Genomic DNA, 19154 nt, shown 5'->3' with positions numbered 1-19154 from the left:
AGTGGTCTGCACTTCTGTTTTCCCTTAACTATTCAATTCTCAGATATCGACCAGTGGAACAAAGTCATTGAGCAACTAGGAACGCCGTGTCCAGAATTCATGAAGAAATTGCAGCCTACAGTAAGAAACTATGTGGAGAACCGGCCCAAGTATGCGGGACTCACCTTCCCCAAGCTCTTTCCAGATTCCCTCTTCCCAGCAGACTCCGAGCACAATAAGCTCAAAGGTATGCCGGTCTGGGTGGCAGAGGGCCGCTGTGGGAGTGACCAGCTAAGCAAGCCTGTTGATATGAAGACTTTTCTTCAGCTAGAACTATGCTCACATTAGGGAGAGTCATTTCCTAAAATATCTTCTTACAAAGGGTTGGGTTGTAGCCAAGAACTTTAGAATTGTTGGGATATTCAGAGGGAAAAATAAGAATAAAATATGTCCCAGTGCTGTGTGTTAACTATTTCCTGGTGTATTTAAAATCTTAAATTTAGTATCTCAAGTGTAACTCTATGTGATCAATATATATTGAAATCAATGTTCTTACTTTTTATTATCTGGGAAAGATTTTCAAAATAGTTATTAGTTATGAAACCTTAGAGGCAGATGTCTGATTTTCTTTTGTTGTGTTTTGTATAGTGCTTACCCTCTATTTTTTTCAGTTTAGAGTAGTAATTGAGATTTCAACTGTACATTTTTATTCAATATAAACAGTTTTATTAGTGATTTTTTTCCTACTGTGTCAGCAGTTATCTAATTGGACAACAAATCTTGATCCACACCTTCACACACAAAATGGATCTAAGAATGTTGCAGTTTCATTTGCAGACCAGGAATAAATTTAACAGCAGCTGGAGTATAATACAGAAATATTCTAATTCTTATACTTTAGATACTCCTGAGAATATGATTTTGAAAGAATCATATTTTATTCCCCTGCCTGGTTTAAATTATGCCTTTATTCCTTAAAATATGTGGGACTCTGGGCAAGTTTCCTGACCCTCACTTCTTTTAACAAATGAAGGTATGCAGTTCCTACCATATAGGGTTGTTCACAGGATTGATTGACATAATAGCTTGTCAAACACTTAGAATAATACCTAGATGATGGCAAACGCTCAATCCCTATTAAATATAATATGTAATATAATATTTTAACAATATATCTACAAATTATTAAAAATAAGAGGATATATACTTTGAAATTTAAAAGCAAATGTTCAGTGTGTAATTATCTACAGATTTAACTTACAAATTTAAATAAATAGCTAAGTTAGGCTAAAATAAGACAGAAAAGCTAAAATGTGGTACTACTATTTTCTAGGATCTTTTTGTCTCCTCTAAACTTTTACCTGCTGGGTTTTAAATATGCAACTTTGTTTCTATTTTCTTGTAGCTTAAATTACATAATTGAATTTTCTACTACAGTTGACACTACGGTCTCTTAATGGCAATGAACTAAATTATTACCACATCTGTTTTTTTTTTTTTTTTAAGATAAACTTTTTCCTATATGCAGCTTGAAAAAGACCTAATACTTCAAATAGAGATCTTTTAGAATTTATGGCTTCACAATACTGAGATATTATCCAAAAGTTATCCTTTCTTATAAAAACACTTGCAATAACAATAGGGATTCAAGGCCGGTGCGGCGGCTCAATAGGCTAATCCTCCACCTAGCGGCGCCAGCACACCGGGTTCTAGTCCCGGTCGGGGCGCCGGATTCTGTCCCGGTTGCCCCTCTTCAGGCCAGCTCTCTGCTGTGGCCAGGGAGTGCAGTGGAGGATGGCCCAAGTGCTTGGGCCCTGCACCCCATGGGAGACCAGGAGAAGCACCTGGCTCCTGCCTTCGGATCAGCGCGGTGTGCTGGCCGCAGCGGCCATTGGAGGGTGATCCAACGGCAAAGGAAGACCTTTCTCTCTGTCTCTCTCTCTCACTGTCCACTCTGCCTGTCAAAAAAAAAGAAAAACAAAAAACAATATGGATCCAGCAAACTCCTCATTTAATTATAACATAGTTATGCCAACACTTATAGAAAAACTCTTAACTCAAATATCATGCTTCATAATGTAATTCCAAGTTTCTATAGTTTATTTTCAACTCAGTTTGAACCTCTACAGTTATTTTAGTTTTGTAAACTAGTGTTTTATATACTAAACTATTTTACATTTTTATGATTATTTAGTTTTATTTTTAATATAAAAGTAACAAGTTATAAAGAATATACAAATAATTAAAGGGAATGATTTGTTCAATTATATTTGGAAAATGCTTGCCAACAAAAGAATGAGAGGCATTGAAACATTTCTGTCATTTGTTTCCTCTGAATGGTGTTGGTCACTATTTCTGAGTGAGATGACTTGCTATTGGGATACTTCGTGCCCCTACTGAGGAGGAGTCCTTTCTGGCCCCTCCCCTTTCTAAGAGCAGGAACATTGATGGGTTTTATGGGAGAATCTGTGGGAGTAGGATACATAAGACTGTAGAGAAAATCAGTTAGAAATCAGAGATCTATGAATCAATGAAAGAAATAAATCCTTGATGGGTTATTGACAATCAGGAAGATTAAATATTGAAAATTAACATACAAGTATTTCTATATTTTGGTCATTCTGTGAGCCTCACAGTTTTAGTGACTGTAATGATAATCAAATCCCAAGATTATTGCCAACAATAATGGTTAGTAGAAATGAAATTTCTTTACATCTAATTTAGCTAGTGATTTTCCATATTAGAATATAATATTGAGAATTATATTTGTTAAAATATAAAATTATCAGAAAATATATTAAAGAATAGGTGAATAATAGATTAAAATAATAAAATAGTTAAAATTATGTGAAAAATATGTGAACAGCATTAGAAAAATATATGCCAATATACATGGATTGTTTAGCTAGGGAAATAATTAATATTTCTTTGTGTTTTATGTAATTTTCATATTTGTACAATTTACTCATTTTTCCTTAATTTGGAAAAAAATAAATATTGTTATATGTCAATGGATGTAAACATATTGACTTTCTTAAATCAGTTTAGATCTTATATTTACTTTGAAGTTTTACAATGTGTTTGGAACAAACTAAGTGTTTTCACTTAAACTTTTAACTCAATTGGATAATAATGTCGGTTTAATATATTTATTTTACCTATTAAAATTATATTTTATAAAACTACATATAATGTTAGAGATCAAAAATTAATGATTTTAAAGGTGTTATTAGATATACTTACTGATTATCATATATAAATTTATAACTGACATCGCCCACAACTATAAATTTAATAATGACAATGGGTACAAAATAGTTTTTTATCTGTATCTGGCATGGCATTGGGATGGCTTTTGCCATTAATCAAATCATTATTTCAGTGATTTAAAAATGCCTGATGATTACAGAATATTATAATAAAATTCAGTCATTGGGTGATATATTTCTACCACATCTATTCCTCAGATTGTTTTTGATCATATAAGAAATTTGGACTGTATGATTTCTTAAGTCAGTTTGGATACTCAAATTCAGTTCATTCCATTGTATGAATGATGGCTAGCTGCAAACAGTCATCCATGCATTTGTCAGACATCATGCATTTGCATTGCTCATGCGCTTTATCCTGTTATCCTGCATTCATACAGGTTACACAAGATTACTCTGCTTATGCAAACTTCTGGTGCTGATAAAATTTACTTAGAAATTTGAATAAATTATTCCATATACACAGCATTATAACCATCAAAGAGCCCCAAATGAAGCCCAAGGCTTAGACACATGCAGGGAGACATGCAAAATGAATTTCCTTTCCCAGAACATCAAGAAATTGACTTAACGTTTGAAAGGAAAGCACTACAGTGGTTGTCCCTTATCTGGAGCTTCTCTTTTCCATGGTTTTAGATGGTACCACAAAAGTAAATGGAAAACTTCAGAAAGAAGCCATTAGTGAGTTTCCCTTATTGTGCCTGATGGATAAATTAAAGCTTATCATACATATGTATTCATGAGATAGAACACTACAGTGTGTGTGTGTGTGTGTGTGTGTGTGTAAAGATTTTATTTATTTGAAAGGCAGAGTTACAGAGAGAGAAGAGAGGCAGAAAGAGAAGAGGGATCAACACTGGCACAGCGGGTTAAGGACTACAATATTTGTTTCTTTGTATTCTTACTTTCCTCTCTGTCCAACAACCTTCCTCACAGTAATAAAAACGCTACTCATTAATTTTTTCTCATTCATTGTTCCAGCCAGCCAAGCCAGGGACTTGTTGTCAAAGATGCTAGTGATTGACCCAGCAAAGAGGATATCAGTGGATGACGCCTTACAGCATCCTTACATCAACGTCTGGTATGACCCCGCCGAAGTGGAAGCGGTAAGCACAGCCAGGTTTGCCTTTACTTCCACAGCCACCTCCTAGCTTTGGTTGCAAGCTGAATAGGACTAGACCAGAAAGAAAACCCAAAGGGCTTCTACAGAACTCCTAAGTCAGAAGGCTAGCATTTGTCCCACTAAGAGATGTCTCCTTCAACCTATGCTTCCCATGCATTCTTTTTCAGGACTTCCTATGCGAGGGGATGATTTAGTCCAAAAACCCTTACCGTAGAGGCCATTCCTTAAATAGTGAACACTTATATGTCCTCCAGAGTGTTCAACCATCAGTCTTTCTTGATGTATATTTCAAGGTGGAAGAGAGAGAATAGAGGACGTGGTGCTGTGCTTCTCTGTTTCCTTGATATCGTATCTGCCTTTTATAATGCGCGTTACTTTATTAGAGCACTGGGAACTTTGCAGTTAGGAAGCTTTGGGCAGGTCACTGATAACTTTGTGAGATTTTGTATGAAGTTGACGAGCAAAAGTGGATATTTCAATGACGACATTATTTCAGGTTGATTCTAAAATGAAAATCATAGTGGGACATTATCTCCATGTCTCAAATCCAGAAACAGTGTGAGAATCTTCTTGGAAGTGTAAGTCTTATATATACAGTATACCTTATAGGTTTACCTCTGTCCTTTTCTCTGTGCGGTGTGCCAGGGCTGACGAGGGCAAAGGGTTTTGCTGGTGCCCCTGGATGATCTGTAGGCTGCCTGGTAATGATTTCCTTTCTGTGCTTACCTTCTCCCGTAAATACCAAATTCAAATTCTTAGGGTACTGTGCTAAATTATATCATTTTCTCTCACATAATACCTTACGTTTTTGAGTTTTTGTTAATTTCCTATTTGAAATGCTATTTGTTTGCTTGCTGGGATCCTTTCTTCGCTGTTCTCCAGGGTGTTCTTGCACAAGAACAATTTTATTCCTTTCATTTCATTTCCTCTGCTTCTTCATGTGCTTGCCCATGGAAGTGCTGGATTCCAACTTTCATGATTCTGCCCCTTCACTCTTCACTAGAGAATAAGATCTGAATGGCAGCCAAGACCAGAAAGAATGGACCCTCATAGACATGCATTCAACAAGCTCCTTTTTGTAATGTAACCCAATCCTTCAGCATTCCAAAACCTCAGATAAAACCCTCAGCAGCAAATGGGTCTCCCAAGTGTGGAGAAGAAGATGTAGCAGTCTTGCATAACATTTTCTTAAGATCTGCTCGCTTGGGCAGGCTTACAATGATGTTGATATTTCAATTTGCTTCAAATAAATTTATAGTCACTTGATTGGATTCTTTAAAAATCAAATCTCTACAATTAAATATTTTTGAGCTTAATTATCATGTTTTAAGACTAATATTTAGTCAACTAAAACATGGAACCCATTGCCATCTCTCATGCTTGCGAAATACCTTCAAAAGGTTATGGAGTAGAATGAAATAATGAAATTAGAGAAAGAATGACCTATGTATATATGAAAATTAAGCGCAAGAATTTTTCCCATGATGAATTTTTAGAAAATGTTTTAGGTTATATGATAATTTTAAATAAACATAAATTATTTGAAATTGTTGCTCCTCATTTATTTTGATGGTTCCAATCATGTAGCATATTTATTTTTTTCTTATGTCTAATGTGTATAATCAATTTTCAATGACTGGCACAGAGTTTTATCTGGAATCATAAAATCTCATTTGTGATTCACTTGCAATTATGTTGTATATAAAAGAGACAGTTGTTTAGAATCTATAACAATATATTAGAATAATATCAATGAGTTTTTAGACCCGGGAGGCACAGGCAGTCAAAGCCAAAATCAACTATTGGGATTGCATCAAATTGAGAAGTTTCTGTGCTGCAAAAGAAACAGTCAGGAGAGTGAAGAGACAACCGACAGAATGGGAAAAAATATTTGCAAACTATGCAACAGATAAAGGGTTAATAACCAGAATCTACAAAGAGATCAAGAAACTCCACAAAAACAAAACCAACAACCCACTTAAGAGATGGGCCAAGGACCTCAATAGACATTTTTCAAAAGAGGAAATCCAAATGGCCAACAGGCACATGAAAAAATGTTCAAGGTCATTAGCAATCAGGGAAATGCAAATCAAAACCACAATGAGGTTTCACCTCACCCCGGTTAGAATGGCTCACATGCAGAAATCTACCAACAACAGATGCTGGCGAGGGTGTGGGGAAAAAGGGACACTAACCCACTATTGGTGGGAATGCAAACTGGTCAAGCCACTATGGAAGTCAGTCTGGAGATTCCTCAGAAACCTGAAGATAACCCTACCGTTCGACCCAGCCATCCCACTCCTTGGAATTTACCCAAAGGAATTTAAATTGGCAAACAAAAAAGAGGTCTGCACCCTAATGTTTATTGCAGCTCAATTCACAATAGCTAAGACCTGGAACCAACCTAAATGCCCATCAACGATAGACTGGATAAAGAAATTATGGGATATGTACTCTTTAGAATACTATACCGCAGTAAGAAACAACGAAATCCAGTCATTTGCAACAAAATGGAGGAATCTGGAACACATCATGCTGAGTGAAATAAGCCAGTCCCAAAGGGACAAATACCATATGTTCTCCCTGATTGGTGACGACTGACTGAACACCAAGAGGGAAACCTGTTGGAGTGAGGTGGACACTATGGGAAATGGTGGCTTGATCAGCATAGCCCTGACTGTTAATGCACAACTTAATACATTATCCCTCTTAGTAGTTTTTTTTATCTGTTCTACTTAATATGACTGGTTTAGATCTGTAATTGATGCACAGTTATTCTTAAGTGTTGAAAATTAACTGAAATGTGATCCCTGTTGAACATGGTGGTGGGAATGGGAGAGGGAAGAGATGTATAATTTGGGACATGCTCAGGCTGACTTGCCCCAAGTGGTGGAGTTGGAAGCATACCAGGGGATTCCAATTCAATCCCATCGAGGTGGCATGTACCAATGCCATCTCACTGTTCCAGGTGATCAGTTTCAGTTCACAGTTGGTCATGGTGAAGGGACTGGGAGTCAAAGGGAACACATAGACAAGTCTAGTACCTGCTAATGCTAACCGATGGAGTAAATAAAGGGGAGAGTGATCCAACATGGGAAGTGAGATACTCAGCAGACTCATAGAATGGCAGATGTCCTAAATAGCACTCTGGCCTCAGAATCAGCCCTAAAGGCATTCGGAGCTGGCTGAAAAGCTCATGAGAGTATTTCAGGCATGGAAAGCCAAGACACTCTGGCAAAAGATCTCTGCGAGTGAGATCCCAGTGGAAAGAACAGGTCATCAAAGAAGGAGGTACCTTTCTCTGAAGGGAGGAGAGAACCTCCACTTTGACTATGACCTTGTCTAAACAAGATAAGAGTCGGAGAACTCAGAGGGCTTCCATAGCCTTGGAAACTCATGACTGGAGCATAGGGAGATTACTGATGCCATAGACAGGAGTGTCAATTGGTAAAGTCAACAACAGGAGTCACTGTGCACTTACTCCTCATGTAGGATCTCTATCCTTAATGTGCTGTACATTGAGATTTAATGCTATAACGAGTACTCAAACAATATATTTCACCTTGTGTTTCTATGGGGGTGCAAACTGTTGAAATCCTTACTTAATGCATACTAAACTGATCCTCTGTAAAAAAAAAAAAAAAAAGAAATTATCAATTCCCAACTTGACTCTCACTGGGATTAAACATGACAATAGGTCTGCTCTGATTTCATCATCATTTAAAAAATCATCTATTATTTTTCACTTTATGTTTCTGTGTGGGAGCAAACTGTTGAAATCCATACTTAATGTATACTAAGCTGATCTTCTGTATATTAAGATAATCGAAAATGAATCATGATGTGAATGGAAGGGGAGAGGGAGTGGGAAAGGGGAGGGTTGTGGGTGGGAGGGATGGTATGGGGGGGAAGCCATTGTAATCCATAAGTCGTACTTTGGAAAATTATATGCATTAAATAAAAGTTTAAAAAAAAAATTTTTTTTAACTTTCTTAGAAAAAATCTTTTGTAGGATAAGATAAAATGTAAGATGCTAAATTGGCTCATGCCCTGTTCTCTCAATATTGTTATTCTGGGCATTGATAGCAACAAGACAGGATATGTGAATTTTAGAGGAAGAATTTCATAGATCCTGAAGACTTAGGAGAAGGACCAGTTAATACATAGAAGAACAAGCAAGTACGTATTTGATATCTAGACTCGGATCCTTGATTGTACAAGGATTAACATGTCTTACATGTAGATATATTGCAGTGAATAGGTTGAAAAATTGATTGTAGAATGAGAATTTACTCTGTGAAATATATTATTGAGGTCATGATGAAGATGAGAAAGATCCTGACGATGCTAGAAGCAGCAGTCAGCTATGCTTTCTAAATACCCTGGAAATGGACCGACTGCCATAATGTAGACTGAGGAGGGAGATGGAACACTCACTGATAGGGAATATAAGGACACATGACATCCTTGAATAGACCATGGGAAAATGTGTGACGAATACAACAGTTTGGGTGGTAGGTGATTACAGGAAGAATGCCAGTGCTTAGCTTGCTTATTGTTTCTTATCTAATTTAAGAGCAGTTTAGGAATTGGGATAGGGCTGAGTGGAAATTAAATCTGCCGATAAAGATCCTGAATTAAGCCAATTTTCAGATTCCTAATGAAAGTGTAAGCTGGGAAAGAGAATAACATGTGAATCAGTGCTGAGGTTCAATTAAAACTAATACTCAGAGTGCCGGCAATGTGGCATAGTAGGTAAAGCTGCTGCTTGCATTACTGGTATCCATGTGGGTTCCAGTTCATGTCCCTGCCATTCCACTTCTGTTCTGGCTCCCTGCTGGTATCCTGGCAAGGCAGTGGAAGATGGCCCAGGTGCTTGGGCCCCTGCCACTCAGTTGGGAGACCCAGTTGAAGCTCCTGGCCCAACACTGGCCATTGAGGCCATCTGGGGAGTGAACCAACAAATGGAACATTTTTCACTCTCTTTGTCCCCTCCGCCCCCCACAGCCCCTGATAACTTTAACTTTCAAAATAATTTAATAAATCTTGAAAAAAAAACAATACTCAGAAAATGTAAGCTTAGAATAGTCAGCAATAATATATATTTACTGTTTTTAATAGCATAAAGTAATTAATAGGTTCCTAAATGCTGTATTGATATTATTATTTACCATTCCACTGCTTTAGGGATTATGCCACTTTTGCCTACAATGGAAGAATTTGTAGAAACAAGTTAGCTTGACTATATTAAGCTATTTTATTACAAGGTCATCATAGATTTCATGCCCTTCAAGCAGTTACTGTTTATAACTATTTTAAGCATTTTCTTTTCTGTCATTGCATCTCATTGGATATTACCAAAGAGAATACAGGGAAGGGATGACCAACCATGCAGGAAATATGCATTATTTTCCATCTTCTTGCAACATAAAAATGTAAATTTTAATGATGCCTATATCTGAAAATCTGTTCAAAGAAAAATCTTAAATGAGAGCTTAGAGATCATCACAGAGTAGTTTTGTGCTGTGGTTCAGCAAGTGTCAACAGTCAGAATATCAACTCCATAATTTTTGTGAGTAGCTAAATGGACACACAGGACAAGAATGAATGATGAGAGATGAATGGAGCTAGCGTAAGATCAGAAAGCTTAGTGAAGGGAATCAGAAGGGTCAGTGTCGAGCAGGTTCTAGAGCCTTGTCTTAGCCAAACAATTTGAACAGATGCAGATATGTATCTGAGCAATATAATTCAGGCACTTAGGACCAGCTGGACAGTCAGGAGAGCCATGTGGTCTAAGAGGTCAGTGGATCCAACCCTGGAGGACATTTAAACACTGTCTGAATCAAGAGCAGTAACTTGTGCACTGATTCAGAAATTTGCAACAACAGGAAGTTACTGCCAAACTCAGTTTATTGAAGGTCAGGGATGGGCAGTGCTGGCCTGTCTTGTTGGGGGAGCTGGAGTCACAGGCAGAAGAGATCCAGCTGCTCCTGGAGAGAGGATGGGGAGGAATGGCTAGATTCTTCCCTCTGTTTCCCAGCAGTGTCTCCTTCCGGTTAGCTGGGACAGCAGGTTGACAGATGGGCCCGGGAAACGCAGCTGAAAGGAGTGAACATCCTGAGATACAGAGCAGACATAGGACGTGAGGAGAGTCCCAGGGACAAACATGCTGAGGGCTGGACTTAAGCGTCGTGGCTCAGAAATCCCTAGGTAAAGGCAAAGTGACCAGAAACTGGGCAACTTACTGTGAAAAGGAGAAAACTGAGGTTAGAAGGATTCAAGGCCCTTCCTCAGTAGTGAAGCAAGCATTAGCTCTGATAACTACTTCATCACTTCAAATTTCTTTGAATTCCTTGCCAAGAAATCACAAGTACTACATCAATAGTATTGGCAGATGAGTATTTCCTTTTTTCCCTTAGGTTATTTTATTTAAATTTTTGTTAACATATAATAGTTATGCATTCTATGTGCTATAGTGCAATATATCAACACATAAGTATACAATGTAAACCAATCTAACCCAGCGACTAGACTTTCCATTTTCATGTATTTTCTTTCTTCTTGGAGCCTAGCAGTCCCTCTCTTCCAGTTCTGTATACAGTATATAATAGGTTGTTATGAACTATAGTTGCCCCCATTTGCCATGGAACGCTAGAACTTTTTAATTCTATGTTTTGATAGCTGTTGTCCAGTCTCCCTCTATTGCCCTCCCCTTTGCCCTTCTGAACCTACAGTGATTACTGTTCTAAGTTCAGACTGACTATGTTTTTACACTTTCACATGAGAGACCATATAGTATTCATCTTTCTTATCTCATTTACTTCATTAACATAATGATCTAGTTTTATTCATTTTATGGAAAATGTCAGAATTCCTTTCTTTTTTATGACTGAATAATATTCCATTGCGCACATGTATACATATATGTATGATACATTTATATATATATATATATCTTACATTTTCCTTACCCATTCATCCACCAATGGACAACTACACTGATTGTATATACTGGCTATTATCAATAGTGCTGCAATGAACATGGGAGTGCAAATATCTATTTCATATGGCTATGTCATTTTATTCAGATAAATACCAAGGGGTGGGGTATCTGGGTCATATGATAGATCTGTTTTTAGTTTACTTTTTCTATTTTTAGTTTTTTGAGGACTTTCCATTGTGTTCCCCATAATGGCTATACTAATTGGCATGCCCATTAACAGTGAATAAAAGTTCCCTTTTCTCCACATCCTTACCAACATTGGTTATTATTTTTTTGCCTATTTCATAATGGCCACTCTAACTGGAGTGAGATCATGCTTCATTGTGGTTTTGATTTACATTTCTCTCATAGTCAGTGATATTGAACATTTAAAAATTTTTTTTATATCTGTCTTCTGAGAACTCTGTTCAGATCCTGAGAAATCTATTCAGATCTTTCCCCTATTTCTTAACTGGATTTGTTTTTTCTCTTACTGAGTTTTTTATGTTCCTTATATAATCAGGTGATTAGCCCTTTGTCAGATGGAAAGTTTACACATGTTTTCTCCCATTCTATCAGTCATTCCGCACAATTGATTTTTTTTTTTTTTGCTGTTTATTTTATTTTATTTTGACAGGCAGAGTGGACAGTGAGAGAGAGAGACAGAGAGAAAGGTCTTCCTTTTCCATTGGTTCACCCTCCAATGGCCTCTGTGGCCAGCGCACTGCGGCCGGAGCACCGTGGTGATCTGAAGCCAGGAGCCAGGTGCTTCTCCTGGTCTCCCATGCAGGTGCAGGGCCCAAGGACTTGGGCCATCCTCCACTGCACTCCCTGGTCACAGCAGAGAGCTGGACTGGAAGAGGAGCGGCCGGGACAGAATCCAGAGTAGAACCCCGGGGTGCCAGCACCGCAGGCAGAGGATTAGCCTAGTGAGCTGTGTCGCCGGCCCCTTTTTGCTGTTTAAAAACTTCTTAGTTTGATATAATCCCTTTTGTCTGTTTTTGCTTTTGCTGAGGTCTTATCCAAAACTAACTATGACAATGTCTTGAAGTATTTTCTTGAAGTATTTTCCCTGTGGTTTTGTTTTGTTTTGTTTTTTTTTTTTTTTGTTTGTTTTTTTTTTTTTTTTTTTTGACAGGCAGAGTGGACAGTGAGAGAGAGAGACAGAGAGAAAGGTATTCCTTTGCCGTTGGATCACTCTCCAATGGCCAGCACGGCCGGCGCGCACTGTGCTGATCCGAAGGCAGGAGCCAGGTGCTTCTCCTGGTCTCCCATGGGGTGCAGGGCCCAAGCACTTGGGCCATCCTCCACTGCACTCCCTGGCCACAGCAGAGAGCTGGCCTGGAAGAGGGGCAACCGGGACAGAATCCAGTGCCCTGACCGGGACTAGAACCTGGTGTGCTGGCGCCGCAAGGCGGAGGATTAGCCTAGTGAGCCATGGCGCTGGCCTCCCTGTGTTTTCATCCAGTAGTTTCATTGTTCCAGGCTTTAAATTTACATATTTTGAAAAATTCTTAATTAATTTATTAGAGACAGACAGAGAGGAGTGCTAGCTCCCAATCACTATTCACTTCCTGAATGCCCACAAGCACTAGGGCTGGGCCTAGCCAAAACTGGGATCCAGAAACACATCCAGGTCTCCCTCGTGAGTGGCAAGGACCCATCACTCGTGGCATCACCACTGCCTCCCGGGATCTGCATTAGCAAGGAGCAGGAGTCAGGAGCCAGAACAGTGTATCACACCCAGGTAGTCAGGTGCGGGATGTGGGCATCTTAACCGCTATGCCGAACACCTACCTCTTTGGTTAGAGTTGATTTTTGTATAGGGTGACAGGTGTTTTCTTTGTTCAAGATTGCTTTAGCTATTCAGAATCATTTATGCTTCTACATGAATTATAGGATTTTTTTGGTAGTTTTTGGCAGAATGTCATTGATATTTTGATTGAATGTGTAAATCACTTTGGGTAATATAGACATTTTGATAACATTTACTAGAAGAGTATTTCTCATTGAAGTTTCACTGAGTATGTATACGTCTTTCCCTTTATATGCTGATGTCAGTTTTTCAGTTGTTTCTTACAGGGCTGGTGGGGGCACCACAGCTTGTTGAGCCAATGTCAGACAAGATATGCATGGTGGGTGGGAGAGGGGGTGAAAGGATCTGTTTTACTTCAGGCTGCTATCAATTCTACTCTACTGCTGCTGCGTAGGCAAAATATGCTAGAAGGGGACCCTGTCATTCCTTTTTCTCACCTCTTTTTCACTTCTTCCTTAGTCTTTCATTCATGTATCACACTATTCCTTTTAAGTTTGTCTCACAGAGCTTTTCAGGCTTCGATTATTTGTTACAAGCTTGGTTTTATTCATTCATACTATTAATATTTATTGAGCCCAAAATTGTGTCCCACATTGACCTAGATTCAGCAGTGAATTGGAAAAAAAAATGACCAAAGTCTCAACTTTATGGCTTTTGATAAATATCTATTCAGTAAATAAGCTAAAGGAAATTTTTATTGAGCAGGAATCCTAGATAATAGCATTTTCTGAAGAAATAGAATAAACTCCTCCAATGATGGGTTAGCCAGCATATTTGATTATTTAATATGTTTAGTGTGTGATTTCCTGAATGTACGAGGGATCTGTAATCACTTGTGCTTCAAAATGTTATTTAGTTATAACTAAATTGCAGGGAGAATCTGCTCATCTTCAACTAGACATGCATCAACCGCTATGAATTATAATTAACAAATTATGCTCATCTATCCTAGCTATGATTTTGAAATAACCATGAGGATACTTCAAAAAGTTAATAGGAAAATGGAATTGAATGATGAGTTTATTTTGGTGCAAAACAAGTTTTGAAATCCATGCATAGTTCTTGTAAATACACATTTCCCATGAACTTTTTGAAGACTTTATGTTCAGCTCTGAATATAAAATATTGTCCAGACCAGATTTTGATAACTGAAATGCATAAGTTATTACTGAATAATAATAATAATAATCATGAAATTGTCATATTAAGCAATGGAAAAACTATTTACAATATAAAGATTCATCTATAAATTTATTGACTGTCTAGAATTATCAAAACATTCAAGCCTTTGAAGGTAATATTTGGGATTTTCTTATTTTTATTGCCACTTTTAATTCTCTTGAATATATATTAACAGTAAAAGCTAATATCACTTGATTGTATCATGTATCACTTGCTCAATGAAGCCTATTTCATGAATGACTTATATTTTATTGTTTCTACCTTAATTAACTATGATTTACTACTTGTGTTTTACTAAGGTCTCTTGAATCCATAATAAATCCCTAAGAATAGTAAAGAATAGGTTAATAAGTATATTTAATCATAAATGTATTCAACATGTTCTGCTCAATGTATATAAACTTAGAAATGATAAGGGAAATATGAAAAATATGAGCTTCCATGAATATGAATTTGATGCATCTGAAATTCAAATAGCTTTATCAATGATTGCCCACTTTTTGGAGATAAACCACTGAATTAAATATACATGTGCTTGCTTCAAATATGTTATAATCTTTGTATTAAATCACTACATTTGAGTTTAACTTTGTGTGTTGAACAGGAAGTATTTGGAAGAGATGATTTAAATGAGTTATAAATGAAAATAGCCTTCTATGCAGACTGTCTCTCCCATTGGGAGGAAAGGGAATTAAAGTCTTTGTAAATGACATTTTCTTTGGTGAGCAATATCAAAAGACCAGGACATGTCCTCAAGACAGCCTCTGAATAACTTATCTGTCCAAAAATAAGAAACTATTGTTTTTATTTCCTGATTTCCTATGACATGGCACAGACACACCTAAAACAATTAATAGACATTATTTTGTTGTTTGTTGTAACTGTGCCTTAAAAGGTAATTTGAATATGAAATTTGTTGTATGAAATAGCAACTTTCAAACATAGAAAGCACTATCAAATAGTTAAAATAACCATGAACTGAAAAACTCGAGTTATTTAAGGATTTTCTTTTGTGGAAACTTGAAATTTTTATTAAGGAGAGATTCTATTTCACCAAAATGATAAGGAAACCAGTTTGTCAATATTTCAAGATTCAAAAAAGTCTCTGTTGCTTTGCATTTAAAGAATAAACTAAACACTGCCTCTCTCAGTACAACCTTGGATTGTATAATACAACCTTGCTGTATATGTGTACCCACTGTTAGTAAGTAATAGATTTTTCCACTATATTTGTTAGATTCTTTAAGCAATATTTAGTATCTTGGATTTCAGTTTGGAAATCTTTTGTTTTTTCTTTCATCTTTGCAATTAGACATACTGCTATATTTGATAAAGTACATCAACTGAATTTTCTAAGGAAAATCTCATTTGGAGCTTTTATGAAGTAAATTATTCTCAGAAGGAATACTCATTTTTTTCTAGTGTTTTAGAAATCTCAAAAAAAAATCCATTTTAATTACTGCTCTCCCAAATGAGACAAACTACCCCAATTCAGTGTGAGGAAAACGATCACTAGCCATGGTACCTGGAGTAACTAGCATGCCAGTGCTTCCCCATCACAGGGTGTTAGAGTATTCATCGTGTGCTTTAAATTTGCGGGGCATGTGAGCATTTCCTAGGGGTCCATCACTAGTTTAGACTATACAGCCTCTGTGCAGGTCACAGGTGACCTTTGGTTTTCAGGAGCTGGAAAGACAAACAGGTTACTGAGTGATGTGGACATGTGAAGCATTATTCTCTCCAGTCTAAAATTGCCATCGTTGAAATTCTGTTTTCAGATAAAATGTTCCTATGAATTCTTTTAAATATGATTTGTTCTACTCATTCTAAGCCAGTAAACTAGCTGAGTCCCTCTCAGCTGTTCTCTCCACCTGTCTTGACACAAGGACTACCTGTTTGAGTCTCATGATTTCTTATTATTACGGCGGGCATCAGGCCATGAAAAAGCTAGGGTGACACCCAGAAGGCTTAATTTGAGAAATAGGTTAGTGCCGTCTATCCTTCATGGAAGACACTCTCAGTTCTAAGTTGAACTCTGAGTAGGTTTTTAGGCTCAACGAATATAAATTTAGAAATCAGTAGGAAGAAACGTGAGCTACAATGGATATGAATTTAATGCACTCTAATTGCATGCTGAATTATAGCAAGAGCAGCTCATATTGTGTGCTTCTCATTTGCTTGGTGGAAGTTAAATCAATGTCTCTAATTCCCGATATCTGCCGTTTCCAGAATGCTAAACTTCCATCTGTTCATGCTGATGTATTCTTTCAGCAGCAAAATGTGAGCAATTTACTAATTGCCGTCTATAGAAAATGTAACTTCACGACATTGCGCATGCTCAAGATCTCAGTTGTTAAAGTGAGGATATCTTTTGAATCACATTGGGATTGTTTTGATGCCATGTGTTATGTTGGTAGGAGCTTGTCAAAATGTTTGTTGTCGATAGATTTAGCCACCTGCCTTTAGGAGCTCCTTTCCCTACATGACATATACCAAGAGTATGCACTTCACTCAAACATAAATCATTTGTCCATAATTTTAGGAAATTCTTCTACTGAAGAAAAAAATTCATCTTGATTTTGATTCATGGCTCATGGATTGCACACATATAATGTTCTCGATGGTTGAGAGCTGGAATGGTTGACGGCTCATCCTCTGGGAATACCTGCTTTGTGGACTGGCAGAGTCCATGCTCTGCTTTCTGGAAAGGCCCATGTATTAATTGTTATGTGCAAACCCTGTCATTTGAATGCCACATAAGTTCTGTATACTTAGCATTTTGCTTATTTTGTAGGTAGTACTGTTTAAATTCTCAATTTTGCTACTTGAAACATTTTTCTTCCTTGCTATTAGATTCAATGTGGTTTAATGGCATGATGGATTTTAAATAGTATGTTCTCCTTTTTACAATATCCATCCTTGGTGATTCAATCTGCCAAATGCTTATCGCCTCCCTAGGCTATGCTATTGGAGGTACACAATGAGGAAAGCTACCCCTGTCTTTGGGAGCTCCCAATCCAGCACCAAGCCTTCTTCTTTTATTTTATTTTTTATTTTTTGACAGGCAGAGTTAGACAGTGAGAGAGAGACAGAGAGAAAGGTCTTCCTTCCATTGGTTCACCCCCCAAATGGCCGCTACAGCCGGCGCATTGCAGCTGGTGCGCAGCACCGATCTGAAGCCAGGATCAGATGCACTCCCGGGCCACAGCAGAGAGCTGGACTGGAAGAGGAGCAGCCAGGACGGAACCGGTGCCCCAACCGGGACTAGAACCCAGGGTGCCAGCACTGCAGGTGGAGGATTAGCCTAGTGAACCGCAAGCTTTCTTATGATCTCAAGTTCTTCCTTGGAGGGACTTCTGAGGGTTTTTGAAAAAAATCCTGAAATTATATGCCTCTACTTAAGTATACTCATATATCTTCCCCAGAGATACAACTCACTGGCTTTATCAGATTTCTGGAGGTCCTTTTTCCCCAAACTTAATTCTTAAAAAAAAAAAATAACTTTAATAAGCTCTGGCCTATTGGAGGAAGTTTTCAATGAGGGGTAATTTACAATAGAGTTGACTATTGGTTATAGACAACAGATTTTATGGTCTTTGTAGAAAGTCACAAATTACTCCCTTGGGGTAATTTTTTATGTATATGAAGAGACCCTTTCTTCAATAAAGCTTCTACTTCTTTTGTATTTAAAAAAAGAAATGCAGGAAAAGTAGATTATAAATATAAAATATCATGCTTTCAGTTTTCATTATTGTGATTCTACAAAATTACTGACATTTTAAGAATAGTTTTCAGATGTCCTAGACAATTTTAAAATGACATTTATTCAAGAAATAGAAATTAAAATGATAAAAACCTAACAGCTACTATCTACCATTCATGTAGCTAGCACTTTTTTTGTGCTGTACGGCTTTCCAGGATTCAGTTGGCAGTTGGTTTATTGCTTTATGGTCTCATTATTCTGTAGTAAATAACATAGGTTTCATGAAAATGACAGATCCAACTTTCCTCATGTAGTACTTCCAGTTTGTTTCCCCTAACTTGTTTCTTCCAATTTGTTTCTCCTAAATTCCTCCATTTTTCTCTGCCGTGTGTGTCTCCAAAGATGTTCATTTGTTTCTTTGTCCATTTTTATGAGAAGGTGGTTATGCTGTGATGCGGCAAGAAAATGAAACCAAACAAAATGATAATAAAAACCCATAAAACGGCCCAATTTTTTCACTATGCAGAGAAGATCACAGAGGTAAATTAACCCATCATCTTGTCTCAGAAGTCATGCTTAGAGTTCATTATGTTATCAAGGAGGAAAAATAATTAGAAGATATAGTTCCTAATAATGTAGAAAATGAATTTGTGTGGTCATGTGAAAATAGGCAGCTATTAAACACTGTAGGATGTTTGTGCTGATTTTTTTTTAGCCCTGAGTAAAAACATAGGAATGAGTCACAATGTCATGAGAACCTCACTGTGAACAAAAGTCTACACAATGCAAGTTTAGAGAGCTCACAAAGGAATTAGAAATAAAGTAGCCCGGGAATATCCTCGAGGCTAAATCATGGTAACCTTAAGATTCAGGAAAAAGGCTGGATCTGAATATTTTCTTCCCAGTGTGGAACCATTGCTTAGGCCCTAGGGCATCTGCTACATGTGAGGCGAAGGTTGAATGAACCCATCCAATGATGAGGCAGCATATTGAAAAGGTTACATTCCCTTTTTACAAGTCTATTAAAAGTTGATGATCCTTCACAGAGTATGCGCTCTCATAAAATTATTACAGCCCTTTCTAATGGCTAGGTGGTAATA

At 37.3% G+C, this 19154-nt stretch overlaps 1 protein-coding gene across 5 annotated transcripts in view; it reads left to right on the top strand.

Moving 5' to 3' along the window:
• Nucleotides 1–19154, top strand: part of MAPK10 (mitogen-activated protein kinase 10) — a 324977-nt gene that overhangs the window by 266795 nt on the left and 39028 nt on the right. For all 5 annotated transcript variants that reach the window (XM_051819603.2, XM_051819602.2, XM_017347438.3 and 2 more), the window contains 2 exons: nucleotides 44–226; nucleotides 4230–4354. In XM_051819603.2, the coding sequence (XP_051675563.2) occupies nucleotides 44–226; nucleotides 4230–4354 (308 nt within the window). The remainder of the gene's footprint in view (nucleotides 1–43; nucleotides 227–4229; nucleotides 4355–19154) is intronic.

Source organism: Oryctolagus cuniculus, chromosome 8 (assembly GCF_964237555.1).
Source record: "Oryctolagus cuniculus chromosome 8, mOryCun1.1, whole genome shotgun sequence".
Lineage (NCBI taxonomy): Eukaryota > Metazoa > Chordata > Mammalia > Lagomorpha > Leporidae > Oryctolagus > Oryctolagus cuniculus.
The sequence above is the reverse complement of the archived record's forward strand: the minus strand, read 5'-3'. Positions and strand labels throughout refer to the sequence as shown.